This window comes from Pinus tabuliformis, chromosome X (genome assembly GCF_031772625.1).
Source record: "Pinus tabuliformis cultivar Carrire ecotype Pingquan chromosome X, CPIR1, whole genome shotgun sequence".
Taxonomy (NCBI): domain Eukaryota; kingdom Viridiplantae; phylum Streptophyta; class Pinopsida; order Pinales; family Pinaceae; genus Pinus; species Pinus tabuliformis.
This window is the reverse complement of record NC_142308.1, coordinates 1,641,399,338-1,641,423,102: the sequence shown is the minus strand read 5'-3', so window position 1 is coordinate 1,641,423,102 and position 23,765 is coordinate 1,641,399,338. Positions and strand designations below refer to the sequence as shown.

Here is a 23,765-nt window from a genome sequence, read left to right as displayed (position 1 = left end):
ACATCATCTATTCATTTATTAATAATAAAATATATCTTTGCTGATAATTGCCGAATTCTTCTACTGCATGTGGTATCAGAGCAGTTCGCTCCTTAGAGTTGGTCGCTGTTTGGCCATTGCTGTACCATCGTTGCACTCTATTTGTCGCTGCTCCACTGTGCACACACAGCCACCTGTCTCACCCGCCTCTTCTCCGCCGTCAATGTCCAGCGCCAATTCCTCTATGCGTCTCAATTTCCGCCTTCGACTTCTGCCGTTCACCCTTGCGTTCTACTTCCGCACTCCGTTCCACCACCATCCCATGTCACACTCGTCCCCGTCCCTGTCCTCCGGATTTGTCACGCCGACCGTTCCATCTCTGTGTAACCTTTCACACCGTTGAAACATCCTGCCCTTTGCCTGGCCGAAACATTGAAACATCCTGCCAACCGCTGGCTTCGTTTCCCAGTCGACGCGTCCACTGTTGGAATTTCTAAGTTTAATCCGTCAGAAATTCTTCCTATGCTATTTGATTTATTTCTTTCTACTTGTTCAATTGCTTAACAAGTTATTTACCATGTAAATACTGAAAATAAATACAAGCACAGTATCAACACATACAGATCAGCTACTGAAAGTAAACAAGCACACAAGTGACACCGTTTTTTTTGGACTAACGTCCCCGGAAAATCCCAATGCGGGAAAACCGGTGCAACTATTCAGAGGATTTTATTATTATCCAGTTTCAGAATACAACCTGGGTGCCAGAAATGACTCACCCAATAGAGAATGCCCTCGGCAGTAGTACCTCTCAATTAGAGACAAATATTTTGGCTAAATCCCCAGATGCACGATCCCACAGCAACAATGTAGCTTCTGCTGCTCTGCGTCACTCTGATAGGGATTGCGTCATCCTATCCGACTCTCCAGCTCCCAGTCTGTCCCATGAAAAATCTCCCAGCGCTGCCTCTAGGCTCCGTGTCAGCCTCTCTGGCCCAACGTCAACCTCTCTGGGCTCTGCGTTAGCCTTTAGAGCCTCTGCGTCTCACACGCTGGCCCTTCTTTGGCTCTGCGTAGCTCCTCGTTGCCTCTGTGTGGCCTCTGGCTGCCTCTGCGTGGCCTCTAGCTGGCTTTGCGTCAACCTCTCTCGACTTTTGCGTTGATCCTCCTGGTACTCACTTTGCCTCTCTGCTATGTATTCATTGCCCCTTAGCTGCAACTTTGATCACTCACTCAATTTCCTCAGCAAACCCTGCCCCAGAAAATCGAGTGCTTGATCTCTCGTCGGTGTGTTTTCCAACTGACTCTTACCTAGTTTTATATTAATTCACATTAATATTTTATTTTTCCTAAGTTTAGACTTAGGAACTCCATTAAAAATATTAATTATTTTAATATCTCCCAAACTGGTTAGACTCTGCCCAAACCATTTCTGGGTCTTGGAGATCTCATGTGCTTTAGCCTCTCCACCAATTTTCATGGCTAGAGCACATCTGATGCTACCCCAAATCAATACTCCCTCTTAGTGAGGACTGTGCTCTAGTAGTACTCCTCACCGAGTATCACCCTGATCATCCAACATCGGTCCTTGTGCTGATGTTAGGCTTCCTCGCCCAACATCCTCTGCACTGCTGCATCATGTACTGCTACCCATGGCCCTGCCACTGCCACTGCTGCATCTGTACAACAGCTCCCTCTGCATTCGTGTTGCTGCCCATGGCCCTGCCACTGCTACATCTGCACTGCATCCCCTCTCATCATGCTGCATCATGCTGCCCATAGCGTTTCCACTGTTAACTGATGCACTACAACTCAGTTACTGAGAAGTAAGTAACTAATCCTCCCAATTCTGACATCCTTGTCAGGCTAGAAACACTCCCGATGCTGAAGCTCCCTCTGTCGCTGACAAGTGCTCCCTCTACTGTCCTCTGTGCTGCTACAACAACTCCATGCATCTCGCACTGCTGCCTCACGCTGTCCCAGGACTCTTGCAATGTAGCACTCTCTGTTGCTCCATCCGCATCCGTCTCTACTGACATCTGTCAGTCCTACTACTCTTCGGGGCTCCCGTAGCCAAGTATAATACAAGAGGTTGGGTACTTCGAGGATCCTGCCCCTCATCGTCTGTAGTTCGTCTGACTACAGCTCGATGTCTCCCCACTTCCTCTCAAGTGACGCATGAGCACTCATGGCACAGTCGTCATCTATCTCCACTTCTTTTTCCGCCCTCGCTGGCGTTGCCTTGGTCTCAGAAGCCTCTCCCTTGCTCTTCTTCTTTGGACACTGGTTCGCATAATGACCCAGTTCCCCATAGTTGAAGCACTTGACCTTGGAGAGGTCCTTCTTCTTTCGTTTCTCCTGCTTTCCCGCAGATGCTAGAGCAGCATCCTCCTCTTCCTCTTTCTTGATTCTGACCCCCTTACCGCTACTCCCTACCTTGGTTAGCCGTCTGATCTCTTCTTGACGAAGAGCCGCCCACAATTCCTCCCAATCCGGAAGGTTCGACCTGCCCAGTAAGCTCTGGACAAATACCTCCTAGTCCTTTGAGACTGTGTTCAGTGCGGTCCTCACCAACATCTCCTCATCTGGTGTGGCCCCTATGGAAGTCAACTGGTCCCGGATCTCTGTCAATCGCCCGAGGAAGATATCTATCTGCTCTCCCCTCTGCATCTGGTATGACCGCAGCTGATTTTCTAGAAGCATCTTCCTCTGCACGGAAGTATGCTGATACAACTTCTTCAAGGCATCCCACATCTCATTTGCCGTACCCTTCTCGGCAATATGTGGTACCACATGATCCTTGACCCCGTCAAGGATGATGCACTTAGCCCTGGCCATTGCCTCTTCGTACTTCTCATTTTCAGCCGGGTCAACTGGGATCACTATCGTTTTCAAGGCGAAGTGCTTGATGCGATACCTGTCTAGAATGGACAAGATCTTGGCCTTCCAGACTACGAAGTTGGAAGCTCTGTCCAGTCTATCCTGATCTCTTAGCCCATTCACTGCCATTTCACTGCTCCTCTTTCGACTCTTTCGAGTCTCTCTACTTCCCTCCTGGAAGTCCTCTAATCGACTCCTGCTGAGTCTCTCAACTTCTCGTCTGGAAGTTCTCGGTTTCACTCACTCTAAGCTTCGATTTCCCTTCTAGAAACCCCTCTGCCAATGTCGAGATGCCCCACTCCGATCGTTTGTGCTTGTGATTATTATGCAGTATTTCCCTGAATACAACTGGGTGCCTAACCGGCTCACCCGACAGAGAAAAAATACACGACAACGATACCTCTCTATTCGGAAACATGTATTCAGAAAACCTGTCCCACAAAACCCTCTCCAGCAATTCTGAAGCTCTGTGCTGGCCCTTTTGGCCTCTACGTCAGCCTCAAACTTCTCTGCGTCAGCCCTCTGAGACACTGCACAGCCTCTGGGACCCTCTGCATCTCTCCCTTTGCCTTTTGCGTGGATGACGCAGTGCCTCTGGGCTCTGCGTGGCCTGCTCTGGCTGCTGCTCTCGCTCTCTGCCTCTGCGCTGGTCTCTCGACACTGTCTTTGCCTCTCTGTCGAGTACTCACTGCCCCTCGTTGATGATCACTAATTCAATTTTCCTTAGCAACCCGTCTCTAGCAAAATGAATGACTCATCACTCTGGTGTGTTCTCCAACTGACCCTCAAGCCTCCTCTTATACTTTTCTTGTTGGTCCTTCAACGACCGAGATTAAATCTCTAATCAACAGCTAAGATTAGATTTGGTTTGATCCATGACTTTTGGAACCTTCTAACCCAATTTTATATTAATACCCATTAATATTTTATTTTTCCTAAGTTTAGACTTAGGAATTCCATTAAAAATATTAATTATTTTAATATCTCCCAAACTGGGTACAATCTGTCCAAACCATTTCTGGGTCTTGGAGATCTCATGTGCTTTAGCCTCTCCACCAATTTTCATGGCTAGAGCACATCCGATGCTACCCCAAATCAACACTCCCTCTTAGCGAGGACTGTGCTCTAGTAATACTCCTCACTGAGCATCACACTGATTATCCAGCCCTGTACCTGTGTTGATGCTATGCCTCCCCACCCAACATCCTCTGCACTGCTGCATCTTGTACGGTTGCCCATGGCCCTGCCACTGCCACTATTGCATCCATACGACAGCTCCCTCTGCGTTCGTGCTGCTGCTGGTCCTTTCTCCCAACATTGCATCTGGACTGCAACCCCGTCTCATCATGCTACATCGTGCTACTGGCAACTGCTACTGCACCGCAACTCAGTAACTGAGAAGTAAGTAACTGATCCACCCAACTATTGACATCCCTGTCAGGCTAGAAACACTCTCGATGCTGAAGCTCTCTCTGCTGCTATCACGTGCTCCCTCTACTGCCTCTGCGCTGCTGCAACAACTCCCTGCCTCTCGCACCGTTGCAAACCTCTCTATGCCATCCTGCACTATTGCAACCTCCTTTGTGCCTCTCGCACTGCTGCAGCCTGCTAGCTCTGCGCTGCCCGAGACTACTGCATTGTAGCACTCTCTGTCGCTTCATCCACATTCGTCTCTACCGACATCCGCCGGTCTTGCTACTTTCTCTTCGGGGCTCCCGTAGCAAGGTATAATCCAAGAGGTTGAGTAGCTCAAGGATCCTTCCCCTCATCGCCTGTAGTCTTCCTGACTACAGCTCGATGTCTCCCCACCTCTTTTCTAGAGGTATATGAGCACTCATGGCACAATCGTCATCTTCCTCGTCTTCTTTCTTCGCCTTCACTTGCGTTGCCTTAGAGTTAGACGCCTATCCCTTGTTCTTCTTCCTTGGACATTGGTTCGCATAATGACCCAGTTCCACACAGTGGAGGCACTTGACCTTGGAGAGGTCCTTCTGCTTCCTCTTCTCCTGCATTCCAGCAGATGCCAGAGCTGCATCCTCTTCCTCTTTCTTCTTGATCCAGACTCCTTTACTACTACTTCTCACCTTGCTCAACCGCCTGATCTCCTCTTGGCGAAGAACCGCCCACAATGCTTCCTGTTGACCTCTACTGGTCAACTACCCATGCAGTACACCCCCTTCTTTTTCTTTGTCAGAAAGGGGTAGCACCTGAACGACGTGTCCGTGCCAGCCTACAGTCATCAGCAGCTTGATCATTTCAATTGTAAACCCAGTCTGCATGTATGAATTGTAAATAATCTAAGCAGATCAGAGTCATGTATGTAAAATTGCCTAGGTGGACCTAACTTTCTATGATAATCTATGTCCCGGAAGGTTTTTCGTCTCACCGATCCATGGATTGGCAGAGTTTTCCTTCAAACCTGACCCCAAAGCCGGGATGCATTTTGTCATTAGAACTTTAGGAGAATCCTAGTGTGTTAATCTGCTAGATTATAGTTGTGTCGCAGAACTGGGTGATTGATGAGGGTCTGTGTTAAGCGGGCTTGTCCCCTTGAGATGTAAATTGTAAAAGTCATGATGTAATGTGTCTTGAGGGTCGAAAAATGTTTTAAATCCCCTCGTGAGTCCTAAGTCCTAGGTCCTAGGTGATGTTTCCAAAGGTTTAGTTCGATGATCCATTTAAAAAATGAAATAAAATAATAAAATAATAAAAAATTTAAAAATTTTAAAAAATGAAATAAATAAAAAAATAATAAAAAATTTTAAAAATTTAAAAATTTAAAAAAATAAAATAAAATAATAAAAAAAAATTAAAAAATTTAAGTGAATAAATCGACGGATGAGATCAAGAGATGTCTTGATCCTCATCAACGGTCGAGATCATTTCTACATGGATCAATCGAACTAGCCGTTGGATCATTTCCTTTAAATAGGGTGCTAGGAGTCATTTTCAGATAATTCGATCTGTGAGTCTAAGACTGAAGAAGCTCTCTTGTAAATCTGTTTCTGGTTAATAAAGGAAGACTTTGGGGTCCATATCTTGCTGGTGTTACTCTCTTGGAATGCTGTGAGATCATTTCATTTTTTGCATATGTTATTTTCAGCCATTAATATTAGCTTCTTATAGAGTATTGTGAGCACAGGTATCTTGTTCACTTGCTGGGGTTTGGGTGCTGTTAGGGTTTCTGAAGTAATGACAGGTATCTCCATTACTGTTTGAGATCTAGCAGCGTTTTTTCCCTCTTTGTTGACGGTTGTTTTGAGCTGTGCAGAAAACATTTTCTGAAGGAATTTTGTGGGCGTTCGGGGAAGTTCTCGGCTGAACCAGCCAACTCCCGCAAGCATTTTTTGCCGAGCCCAGTTGGATTTGATCCTAGGTCTATCATTCAGTTTATTTATTTGATTTGCATGAGAAATTTTCTGAAGTTCTTCACAGTGACAAATCTGAAATTTTCGTTTCATTAAAATATTTCCGTTCTTATTGCTGAATCTGGCTGTTAAGGGGCCAAATCTGTAAATTAATCAGTTGTCTTAGGGTTTCAATTTTCTCTGATCTAGGGTTTCAAATTTTTTGCTTTATGCAGTTTTTATCAGGGTTTAGGGTTTTTAGGTTTCATTTTATCACATAAAAAATTTGGAAAATCATTTTTGCCAGTTTCAGTTGTTTTTCATGTTATATCTTAAGATCTGAATTTTTCAAGTCGAGATGCGAATATGATATCTAGTTAATGGTCTAGGATTCTCGTGGTGGTTTAAAGCATTTATCTTTTTTCAAAATTCTCAGTCGCTGGATATCGTTTGGTTATGTGATTTCGCTGATACCTTTTGATGACAAATGATTGCTGTTCACGGTTTATTTTTCTATATCTAACAAGTAATCATTTTAACAATAATCTCTTAAGGCACTGGTCTGCTCAATTAATCAAATCATTTTAGTGCTTTTTATATCGTATCTCGTGTCTCCCAACCAACTGGTCGACAGTTGGTCTCATCATCTCACAGGGACTACCCCCCTTAGCCGCGGGAGACAGGCTTAAACGGAGGGATCGGGGATCAGAGTGACAGCCCCCGGTCTGAGCGTTGTCGTGTCAATCCACGCGACAACACTTCCCAATTTGGAAGATCCGCCCTGCCTAGTATGCCCTGGACAAATGTTTCCCAATCCTCGGAGACTGTGTTAAGTGCGGTACTTACCATCATCTCTTCATCTGGCGTGGCTCCTATGGAAGTCAGCTGGTCCCGAATCTCCTTCAACCGACCGAGGAAGTGATCTATCTGCTCCCCCTTCTGCATCTGGTATGATCGTAGCTGATTCTCAAGTAATATCTTCCTTTGCACGGAAGTATGCTGGTACAATGACTTCAAGGTGTCCCACATTTCCTTTGCCGTCTCCTTCTCGGCAATATGTTGGACTACATGATCCTTGACCCCATCAAGGATGATGCATTTTGCCTTGGCTATTGCCTCCTCGTACTTCTCATTAGCTATCGGGTCAATTGGGATAGCCATTACTCTCGAGGCGAAGCCCTTGAGGCGATGTCTATCTTGAATGGACAAGATCTTGGCCTTCCAGACCACAAAGTTGGATGCTCCGTCCAGCCTGTCTTGATCCCTTAGCCCATTCGCAACCATCTTGTTGCTCTTCTGTCGACTCCTCTGAGTCTCTCTACTTCGCTCTGGAAGTTCTCCTTTCGACTCCTGGTGAGTCTCTCTACTTCCCGCCTGGAAGTTCTCTGCTGGACTCCCTCTGAGTCTCGATTTCCCTCCTGGAAATCCTTTTGCCAATTGTCAAGTCGCCCCTCTCCGATCGTCTGTGCACCCGCAACACTGATCCAGATTCCTTGGCTAGAAATCTGCCTCGGTAGCAACTCCCTCTACCTTGGTTTTGCCCTGTTAGGTATTGTTCTAATCACATTACACCACCAGCGTCGCTCCGCAAACTGCCCACAGCTTCCTATGCCCCAGCGACGGAAGGACTGAGCCTCTAGGCTCTGCGCAATCCCGACACAGGCAAAAACAACTCCCTCAGCTATTGCGTCAACCCTCCTGGTCTCTGCGTGACTTCCCTCCTCAGCGTCTGCGCTGGCCTCTCTTTGGCCCAGACTGATGATGCAGTGACTTTGCGTCAACCCTTCCTCTGTCGCTTCTGCAAGGATCAACTTTCTGTCACTCGGGACAACTGACTCTGCTGCAAATGCTCTGCTTAGCTGATGCCTTCAGCTTTCCTATGATCTGCAACCACACTCTGATACCATGTTGAATTTTCTAAGTCTATCTGTTAGAAAATTAATCTGTATTTTGTTGGTTTATTTCTTCTACTTGTGAATTCTGAGCAAGTTATTTAAAACATATAAATAACTAAACAAACACAATACAGTCTCAACATCTACAGATCATCAGCTGAAAGAAAACAAACACATGAGTGACACCGTTATTTTTGGACAAATGTCCCCGGAAAAACCTAATGCAGGAAAATTGGTGCAACTATTCTGAGGGTTTATTATTATGCAGTGTTTCCTTGAGTACAACTGGGTGCCTAACCGGCTCACCTGACAGAGAAAAAATACACGGCAACAATACCTCTCTATTCAGAAACAGGGATTCAGAAAAACTATCCCACGAAACTCTCTCCAACGACTCTGAAGCTCTGCGCTGGCCCTTTTGGCCTCTGCGTCAGCCTCAAACTTCTCTGTGTCAGCCCTCTGAGGCACTGCATAGCCTCTGGGACCTGTTGACCACTACGTGTCAACGACCCATAGCAGTACACCCCCTTTTTTCGCAAAAGGGATAGCGCTTGATCAATGTGTCTGTGCTGTTCGACTATCATCATCAACCTGATCATGTTATATTGTAAACCCTTTCTGCATGTGTAAATTGTAAATAATCTCAGCAGATCCGTGTCGTGTATGTAATCACCTAGGTAAACCTAGTTTTCTGGTAACGATCTACATTCCAGGAGGTTTTTTGTCTCACCGATCCATTTTTGGATGGTCGACAGAATTTTCCTTCAGCCTACCTCAAAGCCGGAATGGATTTTGTCACTGGAATCTTAGGGGAGTCCTAGTGTTCTAGATCGAGTCTATGTAAAAGTGATTTGGAAATATTCCTAACTATTTGGTTAGGTTATTTTATTACAAATTGCTTGATCTGCTATATTATATTTGTGTCGTAGAATTGGGTAGTCTATGAGGGTCTTTTGCAAATGGGTTTTCCCCCTTGAGATGTAAAAAATGTAAAAATCATGATGTAAAGTGTCTTGAGGGTTAGAAAAATAATTTATCTTCTCATAGGTCCTAGGTCCTAGGTAAATTTAAATTTTCCCGAGGTAAAATTTGTGGATCCTTGAAAAATTAAATCTCAACAGGTCCAGGGACTAAGGTTAATTGATTATTTTGCTAAATTTTATGTCTTAGGTCCCTGGGGTTAAGTTAAGTCAAAGTCAAAGTTTTGAGGAAATAAATGCAAAATTTTAATTTTTGAATATATTAAAATGCATTTTATTGAAAATTTCGAAATTTCCTCAATATTTAAAATTTTGACGGATGAGATTAAAAGAAATTTTGATCCTCATCAACGGTCGAGATCATTTTGACAAGGATCACTTGAACTAGCCGTTGGAAGATTTATTTTTAAATAGGAGGTCATTTTGTCAGTCAGATTCATCCGATCTTTTGATCGTGTACTAAGCGAAAAGATTTCTTTTGTAATTTTTTTTATGAGCAATAAAGAAAGACTTTGGGTTAACTTCTGCTGGTGTTACTCTTCATGGAAATGCTGTAAGATGTATTATTTTCATGCATATATTTCTTTTTGGCCATTGATATAGCTTTCTGAAGAGCGATTTGAGTACAGGTATCTTGCTTAGTCGCTGGGGTTTGAATGGTAATTTAAGTTTTGAATATAATAACAGGTATCTCTATTAGATCTGAATTTTATTATCGTTCTCTCGTTCTATTATTGATGGTTGAATTGAGTTTTGCAGGAAAATCCTTGATTATCAGATCATCGGGCGTTCGGGGAAGTTCTCGGCTGAACCAGCCAACTCCCGATCCGTGTTTTCTGAAGAGCCCAGTTTGAATTTGATCCCGAGCTTATCATAAGATATTATTTTTATGGGTGATGCATGAAGGGTTTCAAGCTTAGTACCTCCTCTAATTTTTTTTTTTAATTTTTCTGTGCTAAATCGTTAGATCTAGCTGTTGAGAGCCACAGATCATCAGATCTGGGAGCGGAGTCGGACTCACACTTCCTAGATCTGATAGATTTGCCATTTATGTACATAGATCTGTAATTTTTTTATTTTTATTTTTATTTTTCTGACTTAGGGTTTCTGGGGTTTCATTTATTTTTGCATATTCGGGTTCTGGCTGTTTATGTTTTCAGGTACAGGTTGCAGATCTGAAGCTAAAAGCTGTGCAGAGTCCAGATCTAGGCCCTGGAGAGTAAGCTCTAAATCTCTGGGGTCCGTTAGCATCATTTTTGCAGGAAATTATCCAGCGTTTTGCAGTCCAAGGGTTTGAATTTCTTTAAATCTGGAGAAATTTTTAAGAGTTCCAAAATATTTTAAATCTGAAGAAAATTTTTGAGGGTTTTTCAAATAAATCTGAAGCATTGGATTCGACATTTAAATTGAAAATTTCAAACATAATTTTTTTGGAAGTCTCTGGGTATTTTTGTTGCTGCCTGGGGTTGAGGTTTCACATCTTGTTGAAGAAGTTTTACGTATTTGTGGAAGAAGCATTGCTGCAAATCCTTTGTCCGTTGCCCATCGCTGCCCTTCTTCACTTTTCGCTTTCATTTCTCTGATCTAAAGCCCCATAAGCCTGTGTTTTCTTTCCCACAGCTCCATCGAGTTGCCAGACTTGCGTATTCCCTTATTTCTGCACTTCTTCCCTTGCTGTCCACGCGTGACCCCTCATACCTGTCATTCCCCCAACCTTCCTCACGCTGCTATCAAACCCCTGCCATTTCCACGCTGCCAAAGCCTGCAAAAAATATAAAATAAAAATAAAAACTTGAAACCCTCACGCAGCTCCACTTTTCCTATCCGCAGCCTTCCCCTCTCCCGCAGTTGTCCATCCCTCTCATCGATCTGCAACACTCAGCTAAAACCCTCACGCAGTCTCACCCTCATCTCTGCCATTCCCTCTCTATCTGCGTCTTTCCTCCAGCGGCTCTCTTCGCTGCCTTTCCCTCTGCCAGCCTGCGTAGCTCCTCATCGTCCCTCCATCTGCGTGCTGCCAGGTCCATCCCGCTCTCCTATCCGCTGCCCAAACTCCTCCATTCCGTCGACCAAGCAGCTCCCCCTTCTGCGATTGCTCCATATGCTGATCTTCTTCCGCCTGGCCTGCATTCACAAAACAAAATTCGAATTCGATTTCCATGCTTTACGTGTATTTTATTTCTGGGTTAGTTTAAGTTTTTTTTTTTTTTTGGGTTTTATTTTCATTAATTTATTTTTCATTAAGTTTGGGTTTGTATATAAAATAAAAAAGTCGCCTTTAGAATTAATTTTTTTTTATTAGGTTTTGATTTTTAATTTCCATTTTCTTTTTTATATTTTTTTTGATTTGATTTTTGTTTTAACTTTTTTATTTATTGTTTGATTTTGGATTTTATTTTGTTCATAAAAAAGAAAACAATAAAAAATCTTAATACATCAAAAAAAAAAAAATCTCTAATTCCTAAAAACATCTAAAAACTTCTAAAATTCAAAAACATTAAGAAAGTTAAAAAAATCCAAAAAACATTTTAAAACATTAAAAGTTTCTAAAATATTAAGAAAATCTAAAAAAGATTTTGACTGAGAATAAATAAAATTAAGGGGTTTATTCGCTTAAACTTTAGAATTTTTAATGTGGCCCGTGGCCCATTAAAAATTTTAATTTTTTAACCCTTTGATTAATTTAAATTCCTAAGGAATAATTAATTTTTTTTTTTACCTAAAATTCCTTAGTGTCATTTGGTTATTAAATGCAATTTTTATGATTTTCCTATGGTCAAGGTGCGACAAACATTTTAATCATATTTGGTTGTTGAAAAAGGCTAATTGAATCTAGATCTTGGTCATTAACGATAATCATTTTAAATTTGGAATCTTTTGCATGTGACAGTGTTGGGCGTTTTCGTGGATTATTTATAATTGTCACTTTTTGTCACATATTGAAAATCGTTCTGGATAGCTTGTTTTATTGATGGTTAATTCAAATATCGAAGGCACTGGTCTATAATTGTTTCTATCTTGTGGTCGTGTCTTGTCTACATTGGCATTTAATCTATCAATCTGATTTAATCGTTTAAATTCATCAAGTTGTCCATCATTAAAATCTCCTAGAGTCTGTTTTTCACAGGCTATCCTCATCCATTTACCTAGGGACTACCCTCCTTGACTTGTCTAGGAGAGAGTCTAAATGGACTGAGTAAGGATTTAAGAGTGACAACCCTTACTCTGAGCGTTGTCGCGGTGCCTAGACACTTTGTGGGACAACAGGACCCTCTGCGTCACTCCCTCTGCCTTCTGTGTGGATGACGTAGTCCCTTTGGGCTTTGCGCTGTCTCTGCGTGGATTGATCTGGCTGTTGCTCTCATTCTCTGCCTTTGCGCTGGTCTTTCGACACTGTCTCTGCCTCTCTGTCCAGTACTCACTGCCCCTCATTGTTGATCACTGATTCAATTTTGCTTAGAAACTCCGCTCTAGCAAAATGAATCATTGATGACTCTGGTGTGTTTTCCAACTGACCCTCAAGCCTCCTCTTATACTTTTCTTGTTGGTCTTTCAATGGCCGAGATTAAATCTCTAATCAACAGCTAAGATTAGATTTGGCCTGATCCATGACTTTTGGAACCTTCTAACCTAGTTTTATATTAATACCCATTAATATTTTATATTTCCTAAGTTTAGACTTAGGAATTCCATTAAAAATATTAATTATTTTAATATCTCCCAAACTGGGTACAATCTATCCAAACCATTTCTGGTCTTGGAGATCTCATGTGCTTTAGCCTCTCCACCAATTGTCATGGCTAGAGTACATCTGATGCTACCCCAAATCAACAAAAACCATGTTCATATTGATTTACAGTTTGAGAGAACAACGAACAGTGCTGGATCTCAAGCTACAGTTTGATTTGGATTTGGCTAATATGCCCTCACTCAACCTCATGAAAAGACTTGGGAAATGTTCGCCTCCTTCAACCACATCTGCCTTACAAGGGAAGCTGCAAGTTCCGGTTTACCAGATACAACTGGAGGGGCTACAACCCCAAGATATTTACCAACCACTACTAGAAGGAGCTACAACCCCTAGTTTACCAACATCCACTGGAAGGAGATGACAACCTCCTGAAGGAAGCTACAACTTCCTTTCATAGCACCACCCTGCCACCCTATAGAATAAAAGATAAAATAAAAACTTCTTGGGCTCCCGTACAAGGGACAATGACCCAATTACTGTTGGAGAATGTAACTAAGTGTGGTTTTCATAATTTGTACCATTATGTATTTTATGTAAAAAACAAAAGAAAGGAAAAAGAAAAATTATTATTATTTTTCTAGATAAGCATGTTCTTTGTGCTTCTAGGCTTTGAGTCTAAGAGTCAAAATCCTATTTTGGACCTATTGTAAAAGAAAAAGAAAAAGAAATTTTAAAATGTAATTTTTGGGACAAAAATCCCTCTAGATGCCAAGTCGGCCTTGCCCCAATGAACACGCCTATTCGCACCCCCTCTAAACTATATAAATAGAGGGAAGATGGAGATCATTTGAACACACACACTTGGATGCTTTTGGTATGAAATATCGCAAAGAAGATAGAAAAGATGAGGGAGGCCGAAATCTGGAAGCAAGGGTTTCTTCTTGGAGCTAGGGTTTGTGGATGATCCGCCTTGATATATCTCTTGTTGCTGGTCTCTTGCTGATGAATCTGCTGAAAGAAAGGAAGGTCTATCTTGGCATCTAGAGGTGGGAAGTTATGTGGTTATGGGTTTTGGATATCTCATTTGATTTGATTCTATAAGAAAATATTTTTTGGGTTCTCCCTTGGAGAGGTTTTTCCCTTGCTTGGAACCTATATCTTATGTTAGATTCATGTTTTATGGTAATTGCTTGATGAAGAAAGAGAACTTAATAATAATAATGTTGACAGATTCACAAGTAATTATCATGTAAAGGAAATCTAAGAATTGAAAAACCTTCTGATTTCCAACAATTACAACAACATTCAATCACTACTATCTCTCCTAGAATAAGTTCAATTTCATTTCTGTTCCAATAAGTATGTCATTGTGATTCTGACCTTCAATTCAACTACAGGGGCACTTACACTGATCTTTAATGTTGATTTGAGGTACCATCGGATGTGCTCTAGCCACGGAAATTGGTGGAGAGGCTAAAGCACATGAGATCTCCAATACCTATAAATGCTTTGGGCAGATTCTAAACAGTTTGGGAGATATTAAAATAATTAATATTTTTAATGGAGTCCCTAAGTATAAACTTAGGGAAAGTAAACTATTAATGTGAATTAATATAAAATTGTGTTAGAAGGGTCCAAAAATCATGGATCAAGCCAGAGTTAATCTTAGCCATTGATTAGGGACTTAAGAGGAGGTTTGAGGGTCACTTGGAGAACACACCGAGTTGATCAAGATTTCTATTTTCTGGGGCAGGGTTTGCTGAGGAAGTCGAAAGAGTGATCAGAGTTGCAGCTGAGGGGCAGTGAATATAGAAGCAGAGAGGTAGAGATAGTACTAGGTGGATCAGTGTAGAAGCCGGGAGAGAGGGATGCAGAACCCCAAAGGTTCACGCAGAGCTAGCCAGGGCTCACACAGAGGCAGCCAGGAGCTGCGCAGTGCCTCAGAGGGCCAGCGTGGGTGACGCAAAGGTTCTAAGGGCTGATGCAGTGCCTCCAGAGGCTGACGCAGGGAGAGCTAAGGTGACGCTGGGCAGACGCTGGGCCAAAAAGGGCTGACGCAGTCCCTAGAGGCTGACGCTGGGGTTTTCGTGGGGCAAATTGGCGCTGGGAGTTGTCAGAGTGTTTGTCAGGGGTTTCAGCTGGAACATCTGTCTCCCACTGAGAGGTACTACTGCCGAGATTATTCTCTGTTGGGTGAGCCGGATTTGGCACCCAGATTGTATTATGAAACTGCTTAATAATTAAAACCCTCAGATAGTTGCACCGGTTTTCCCGCATTGGGTTTTTCGGGGAAATTGGTCCAAAAACAATGGTGTCACTTGTGTGCTTATTTTGTTTCTTTCAGTTGATGATTTGTAATGTGTTGAGAATGTACTTGTATTTATTTTCAGTATTTAGATGGTAAATAACTTGTTAATTAATCAGAACAAGTAGGCAGAAATAAATCAGGAAAGTACATGAAGGGTTTCTAACAGTTAGACTTAGAAATTCCAACATTTAATTTTGTCTCACAACTTCTTTAACAATAGCTGCTTCAATTTTGTTACAAATCTGCTACAAGAGCTACTTCCACAAGACTTAGGGATAGGTCAACAAGAGCTGTTCCAAATCTGCGACAAATATTCAAGATCTGCTCCAAACTTCTACAAGAATAACTTCAAGATATGCTCCAAAATTCTACAAGAATTATGCCAAAAAGAGCTTCAGAAACTGTGCCAAAATCCTTTAAAAATGTGCCTAAAATCCTTCCTTAGATAGCCTCCCCAATCTGACCTCTTTTTGCTTCCAATTCATGAGATATGAACCCCAGAAACACTTCTTTTCTTCTCTTGTTTCAACAGATCCGAATTTTCCTTGAGCGAATTGCTAAAATGCCTTCTCTTCACGGTTATATATAGTGCATTTAGGGTCTAGACTGGGCCGACTGGTGCAATTGGCAAGATTTATAGCGAATATTCAAAAAATCATTTCTTCTCAACTGTGAGGAGTTAGAGGGAGTTCCATACACCATTGGAAAGGTCTTGGAATAAACTTTCCAACCATATATGTTATACTTCCATTTGAGCTAGGTAAATGGAGTAAAAATGCATTCAAAGATAGGGTATTCAAATGGAGCATAAAAAATCCAATGCTCCAAAATTCTACAAGAATTATGCCAAAAAAAACTTCAGAAACTGTGCCAAAATCCTTTAAAAATGTGCCAAAAATCCTTCCATAGATAGCCTCCCAAATCTGACCTCTTTTTGCTTCCAATTCATGAGATATGAACCCCAGAAACACTTCTTTTCTTCTCTTGTTTCAACTTTCAACAGATCCGAATTTTCCTTCAGCGAATTGCTAAAATGCCTTCTCCTCACGGTTATATATAGTGCATTTAGGGTCTAGACTGGGCTGACTGGTGCAATTGGCAAAATTTATAGCGAATATTCAAAATATCATTTCTTCTCAACCGTGAGGAGTTAGAGGGAGTTCCATATACCATTGGAAAGGTCTCGGAATAAACTTTCCAACCATATATGTTATACTTCCATTTGAGCTAGGTAAATGGAGTAAAAATGCATTCAAAGATAGGGGGAGTTAGAGGGAGTGCCATATACCATTAGAAGGGTCTAGATGAGGGCTACATGATGCTATAGTCCTTCCATGAATTTGCTTTGGCTTTGACCATCTTTTCCTTGATTTTCTTTTGATTGTCAGTTTTGTGCATTTGAGGGCTTGAACAATGTTGCACGAAGCGGGAGCGAAGCGGAAGCGTCATTTTCCAAAAATCTAGGAAGCGAAGCGTCCGCGGAAGCGTCTGCTATATATATATATTTTTTTATATTTTTTTGCATTTATACTCAAAACAAACATCCCAAATACCAAATTAATTGTAGAAGACATGAAAACATGCATATTTTTGCATAAATCAAGATAGATATGGCATCCATGATTCCATTGTAGTTACTAGTATGTACAACAATCATCTCAAAAAATTTAACCATTATTATTATTTTTAAATTTTTTTATTATTTAACTAACTAATATTAATTAATAATAATGATGATAAGTAAGCATAATAATAATCACATTAATCATAAATCTTTGGCTTATATTAACTACATTTATTAATAATGTTTTTTTTTTCTTCAAATTAAATTAAGATTAGAATTTAAACCTAGGTTAATCTTTTTATTGGCCCAAAAAAATAAGCATTTTATATTAAAATGTTCTCATCAAGACGGTCTTAACCTGGATACATTAAGAACTTTTTTTTTATATAGTTTAATGTTTCAAAAAGTAATTATATCCTTAAATCTCTTTAAATTTAAAAACTTAATGAATACTAACACCCGAAAATAAGTAATTAATATTCTTTAAGCTGTGGTTCAGCGGTTATGTGAAAGTTTGATCCCACAAATCAGGTTCCTTAATCCATACAACCCTGCGCAGGACTATGAAACCTACTGCAGCGATTGAAAAAAAGTGGATGGTGGACTCCGTCTAAGAGCAGACGACGTTGGTTATCACCTGAACGCGGTTTCCTACTCATTCCTAATTTAATTTTATATTCAGCGGCCTATTATCATAGGCCTCTGCTCACGCCAACAGAGACGTATTCAAAGCCGCAGTTCTTACGACCTGTTCAAAAGTCCAATAAATCGGAGACGCCAACCACAATTAGCGGCTGCGCATATGCACTCCACTGATCTGATCAGATCCGGTCCGCGCCAATACCATCATAACAGCTGTTCGCGATTATTCTAGAAGTTGACTTAATGAACTTTCGTGAATATCCGCCACTAATTGGCTTCCTAAAAACCAGGAATCGCTCAAAAAACTAGGAATCGCGCTTCGGCAAAAATGGAATCGCGCTTCGTCTGGTGCTTCCGGAACGCTTCCGTATGGGACGCGATTCCGGCCTAGGATCCGGGGGGGGGGGGGCGCTTCCTGCAACACTGGGCTTGAACCCTTTTGCCCTTTAGGGCTCATTATCACATGCTTTGATCATCCCAAAGCCAGGGCATCATCCCTGAGATTAGGGCTTTTGCATCAATGACAACATTACTCAACAATGACCCATTCACCTTTTGACATCAATGACAGCTTTCATCCAATAGTATTGTCAACTAGCTTTGATTGGGGCCTTGGGATTTTTTTCCATCATCACCACTGTTTCAAGTTTTATTTTCTTATTTTCTTTTTTTGGGTACCCAACTAATGATGGGTAAAAAGGCCCACTTGTATATTCTTCTCCCCTACAAGAGAAAAAGTTGTAGGTTTGAATGCATATAGAGAAGTTCTTGAGCTTTCTGCGATCCTAACCTGTTGCACTTGATGAAATGAATGAAACGACAAGTGCCCCAATTCCTTCTCACTAATGAATCACTTGCCACTTGTGAGAGTCTACGAGTGGCAAGGTTTTGAAAATATACGCTCTTTTCCCCATGACAAGTCCGCCATTCAATCGTGTCCATTGTTCTCATTTCATTCGAAGATGATGTCTAAAAAATTGTCCAATCTAGCAACAAAACAAACAAATTCCTATTGCTTGCTTAACATATAAGAGTTTGAGAGGTAACAGCCCCTAAATCCTAAAAAATTGTCACATTCTCCTAGTATTAGCTGTCCACAAAATAAGTATTGCATGAGCTTGCGTATGCATTTGAATTGTGACCTGGACATTTCCTCCATTATGATTATGTTGAGTGATGACTCATTGGGTATATGATTAGGTGTGCACATTGCAGGATGAGAATCATGATCCATAGGTGCCAGATTATAGAGCTGTTACATGATTTATAAGATTGCATAAATGATTTATTAAAGGATAATTTTTTTTATACCTGGTTAGCAAATTTTTGGATTATCTGAGAGGAGGGGAAAAGTTAATGCACCACTAATTCCTGTAACTTTATTTGAAATGTCGCGAAAATCATGGAGGCTTTTTGTTTTTAGTTTCTATCTAGAAAATGATTTGGTCCAACATACATTTGAAATTAAATGTTGAAAATTAAAAATAGATCTGTAATTGTCGTATCTTTTAGAAACAACCAAATCAGTAAAATTTGATCTAAAAAACATTCGATCTTTGGTATACGATATTACAATGCTTTTGTATGCTGCCCAAATCATAAGGTCTTTATCGAGCTGAAATATGCTTCTTTCCAAGTATACATTATTGCTTCTTTTCATCAAGGTCAGGAATTGAAATAAACTGTACTATTCTTCACTAATTTACTTGAAAGAACTAGAAGTATATAAGTTACCATATATAATGAGATATCAATGAATATATTTTCATGCCCACAAATAGTTTCAGACAAAGAAGTTATTGGATTTGAATTTTGCTTACAGATTTTTTATATGGCTAAATAATGGCACAGTGGCAGCTCTGAAGATCATTGTGACTTTGACATCATAGAAGCGGATATTAAAAGGCAAATGGAGGTACTTTGAGTTAGATGATGCACATGGCTTGCTTGACCTAGATATTCACAACTTTAGCGTCTATCAATGCATACATTAGCCCCTTGTCATTTGTATCATTATGTATTAATTTACACTGAGTTGCTTCCTTCATTATTTCCTTATCCTTGAATTTGAATCTCTTCACTTTTGCAGCATCTTATTTTTTATTGTTCTTGCAGCTTACTTGTAAACATGTGGTTACTGAAGCAAAGGTGGAACATTTGCACACATGTTTGACAGGGGAACTAAAAAATGATATGGATGAAGTAAGTGCACGTTCTTATATGCTTTAGCAGGATAATATTAGATCCATAATCATCCATTTAGAATTGTTATTTGGAGTGGTGCTGTGGTTCTTATAACTTCAGTTATTGCCCTTTGTAGTTCTATCTTTTGTCATCACTTCATCCAAGTTCAGTCATTTGTGGGCATTCACAAGAAGCTGCACGATGTTTTATTAATCAAACTGGTAGGCTAACTCTCTTCTTATTCTTCAGGTGCTTATATTTATGGTATACTGGAAGTAACTATTTTGTTGGATTCATTGATAGAATTGAATCCATAGATAGTGATGGACCATCACAACAATTTTATTCGACTTAAAATGACTCTGCAGTGCTTTAGGGATGTATATGAAGCCAGAACCTGGTGTAAAACATGGCAAGCTGTGTCCCATATGTGATAACATTTTGTGTTTTTATCTCTTTGATCCTAATGTTGTTTCTTTGTATTATTTTAACTTAAATATATGCCACTATAGCTGGCTGAACGAATTTGGTTTAAACTCAATGATTTGGTATTTACATGCACTTTTTTCTTGGCTTCCTTAACACATTAATGCTGAGAATTTAATATTATAGCCCAATATCGGTGATCTCATGCATGTAATGGTTGATAATCATTTAGTGCTTACTTTGAGCATTATCCACCATAAGCACATTCTAAAGAATAAAAAGTTGTCTGCTGGTGCAATTTAATTGAGTACACGGTGTTCAAACTTGATTATTTGCTGTTGATACATGGTACTTCTCATTTATTTATTCCTAAGTTGATACAGTAATTTTATGTGCTCCTAATGCTGATGTAATGCCTCTCAAACATGTGGCGTTTGACATTGTAAGAACAGGTGAACCCTCTCAAGAAAGTACATGAAGTATGGAATAAACTAAAAATGAAGTGCACACGAAGACATAAGGATGTTAAGCCTGTAAGTGGGGCACATTGAATGAGGTGCTCTAAGAGATGTGTTGTCCATGCTACCTACCCACATGTTTGGGTAACCCTAGGAGAAAAAATTTCTCCTATGATGCAGTTTGCCAATCAGCAGCCCTGTTGCCTCAAAATCTATCAGGCCAAATCTTGTTGCAACAATGAGGTAGGTTGCCATTGTTGCCTCAACAATCTCCCCCTTGTTCTTTAGTGGAATTTTACAAGGGAGGCTTCCTAGTGATCACCTAAGAGGATATTCTATGTTATATGGTTCAAGGTGATAAAAAGTATAAGCTAGGTGGGGATACTTAAAAGATGGACAATGGCTCAATACTCCTTAATAAGGAATAGCGTATCATGCACCTAGACTAGCAAAGGCACATATGATCTAGGGTTTATTGAAATGTAGCAACAAAGGAGTGCCTAGGTACATATGAGTCAAAGAAAGGGTTTACTTAAAGATCAAATCAACAAACAAGCAAAGCAAACCCTCCAATTAAGCCTCAAGTTGAAGCCCTTGCTAGGGTTAGGGTTTCTAGGGCATAAAAATATCTAGAGAAGGATGACGTCAGCCCTGTAAGGGGAAGTTTCACCATCCAAAATGTTAAAATTTGGGTACCGGAGGACAAGTGGTTCCCTAAGGCTTTGATCTTTTGGCCTAGGGAAAAGTGTCCAAATTTATTTTTTATTTTTCTCCTAAAGTGACTTTATAAGTGGTAAAGTCAATTTAATTTAAAAGTGACTTTATAAGTGATAAAGTTACATTCTAATTTAAAAGTGACTTTATAAGTGATAAGGTTACATTCTAATTTAAAAGTGACTTTATAAGTGGTAAAGTTACATTCTAATTTAAAGGTGACTTTTTTAAATTCAATGAAGAATTAGAAAGTGAAAAAGTGACTATGGAAATAAAAGGCTAAGTGGGTTTTTATTTAAGTGGGTGAGTTAAAAAATAGAAAGTGAGAATTAAATGCACATTTATTCTCATCCCTAGATCTAAATGAATATCAGCGATTAGATCTTAGGGTAACCCAAAAGGTCATTTAGAGAATAAAAGGAGAAGAGAAGAGGAAAAGATCAATTTATTCTTTCATGAGCATTTGAGAGAAAGAGAAGAGAGAGCAAGGAGAAAATTTCTGAGCAGTGAGGAAGTGAAGGAGAGCAGCAAGAAGACATTTTAGCAAATCTGGGCAGCAACATTTATTGGCACGCATGCCAAAGAAAAACTGTACAACAGGAGAAAGGCACAGAAATCAAGGAAGAGGGACAACAAGTTTTGGGCACGTTTTTCGAGGCTAGATGTACAACATTTAATGCTGTTTTATTGCTGTAAAAATTTCTATTTTCGCTGTTTGCTGATTGGCACCTAAGTAACCGGATTCGTTCATATAGCCCGACGAACCCGAATTCCGCGTGTCCAATACGATTCTCTTGAAAATCGTATCCTAAAATCGGATTCGACGTGTCCTATTAGGATTCGTACGAATCCTGTATGAATCCCGTGCATGGCCAGCGAATCCCAATTTTAGGATTCGTATCCCAGAAAATAACTAGAAACAATTGTCTCAGTGACCAATTTTTCAGTATTTCTGGAGAAGAATGTATGTTTTAAGTTCGGTGGACAAAAGTTTGCCTATGTAGTTTCTAGAACAGAATTTCTAGGGTTAGATTTCTTTTGTTGGAGGCTTATTCTCATCCTCAGCAGCCAATCTCCAAGCAAATTTTGTACTGTAGATGTGTGTTCCTCTAATACTGGAGAATCATCAATATCATGTTTTCTCTGAAAAAACAATGAACTTGACAAGATTCAAGAAGTGATCTGAGATTTGAAAAGACTTAAACTTCACTGCTCATACATTTGATTTGTTTCACTATTATTTATCCATGATATGTTTGTCCTTTAGTTGGCAAAATACTTTTAAGACTTTTAGAGAAGCGGATGTTTAATAAGTCACTGGCATTGTTGGAAGAGACATGACCCCAGATTTAAGATAATTTATCAGCAAAAATTAGCCCTGAGATGCAGATATTTGAATTTTGAAATAAAAGCCATATTGTCCAAAATTTTGTTCATCCTTTAGTAATAGGCATTTATGTTGCTAATATGCCTTAGATTATATTTCCTTGTAACCATTTACCATTTCATATAAGTATCTTTGTCTTTTGTATGTACTATGCATGCTATAGATGAAGATCTATGTTTGAAATCAATAAATTTGTATCATTAATTAAAATTTGTGTAAGAAATATCTAATTTTTAATATATATATATATATATATATATTTATATATATTTAATAAAATAATATATAACGAATCCTACGTGTCTTGTTCCGGGGGGTCAACGTGTCTGAATCCAACACTATGAATTCCGAATCCTACGAATACCGAATCCCCGTGTCAGGTGACTTAGATTGGCACGTTTTTTGAGGCTAGCCGTACAACATTTAATGCTGTTTTATTGTTGTAAAAAATTCTGTTTTGGCTGTTCGCTGATTGGCAAAATTTTTGAGGTGGAGTTCAAGCACGAAAATTGAGATAAGTTGTAAATTGTGGTTGCTGGAATTTTTTACTGTGTATTTTAGTTTCTCTGTAAAAACATTTTTCAGAAATAAAGAAGAGCTCTCAAACTGGTTTTCCCCAAGAGTTGTAGGGGTTTTTCCAGGGTCACATTGACAAAAAATCACTGTGTTATTTTTTGTGCGTGGCTGTCATAATTTTGTTGTGTTTTATTTCTGTAATTTTAGCAGTTGTGAAATCTCTAAATTTGTGTTTTCAGAAAAATATTATCATTTCCAGATTTTAGAATTTTTATCATGCTTGTATTTAAAACTAAATGCATAGAGTGACAAGGAAAACTGATAACCAGAGTGGGGGTTGAAATTTCTTCATGGTATCGGAGCTTGGTTGGCTGAAAAGTGCAGTTTGGGACAACAAAGTGAAAATTACAGCAAGCTGATTTTTACACAGAAAATAGAAACCTTTACCACAGATTTGAAAATTTCAGTTTGGTAGGACAATGAAACATGTCTTTGGGTTTGAGAGTTGAAGACAGGTTGGATGGGCAGAACAACTACAGTGCATGGAAGGAGAGAATCCAGAGCATCTTTGAGGAAGCAGAAGTCTGGGGCATTATGGTAAATACCACACAGAACCCAGTAGCAATACTTGCTGACCCTGTACAGTTGGCAGAGTTTAACAAAAAGAATGCTAAGGCAAAAAGATTGATTCTGGAAGGAATCAAAGACCATGTCATTCTTCATGTGAGAGGAAAGACTTATGCACATGAGATGTGGACAGCCTTGACCCGTCTTTACCAGAGCTCAAATGAAAA

General features: G+C 40.1%; 1 protein-coding gene across 5 annotated transcripts in view; it reads left to right on the top strand.

The window, feature by feature from the left end:
- Window positions 1-23,765, top strand: part of PHYLLO (2-oxoglutarate decarboxylase/hydro-lyase/magnesium ion-binding protein) — a 439,001-nt gene that overhangs the window by 91,020 nt on the left and 324,216 nt on the right. For all 5 annotated transcript variants that reach the window (XM_089447470.1, XM_089447471.1, XM_089447473.1 and 2 more), the window contains exons 10-12: window positions 19,138-19,201; window positions 19,402-19,488; window positions 19,607-19,691. In XM_089447470.1, coding sequence (XP_089303596.1) covers window positions 19,138-19,201; window positions 19,402-19,488; window positions 19,607-19,691 — 236 coding nt within the window. The remainder of the gene's footprint in view (window positions 1-19,137; window positions 19,202-19,401; window positions 19,489-19,606; window positions 19,692-23,765) is intronic.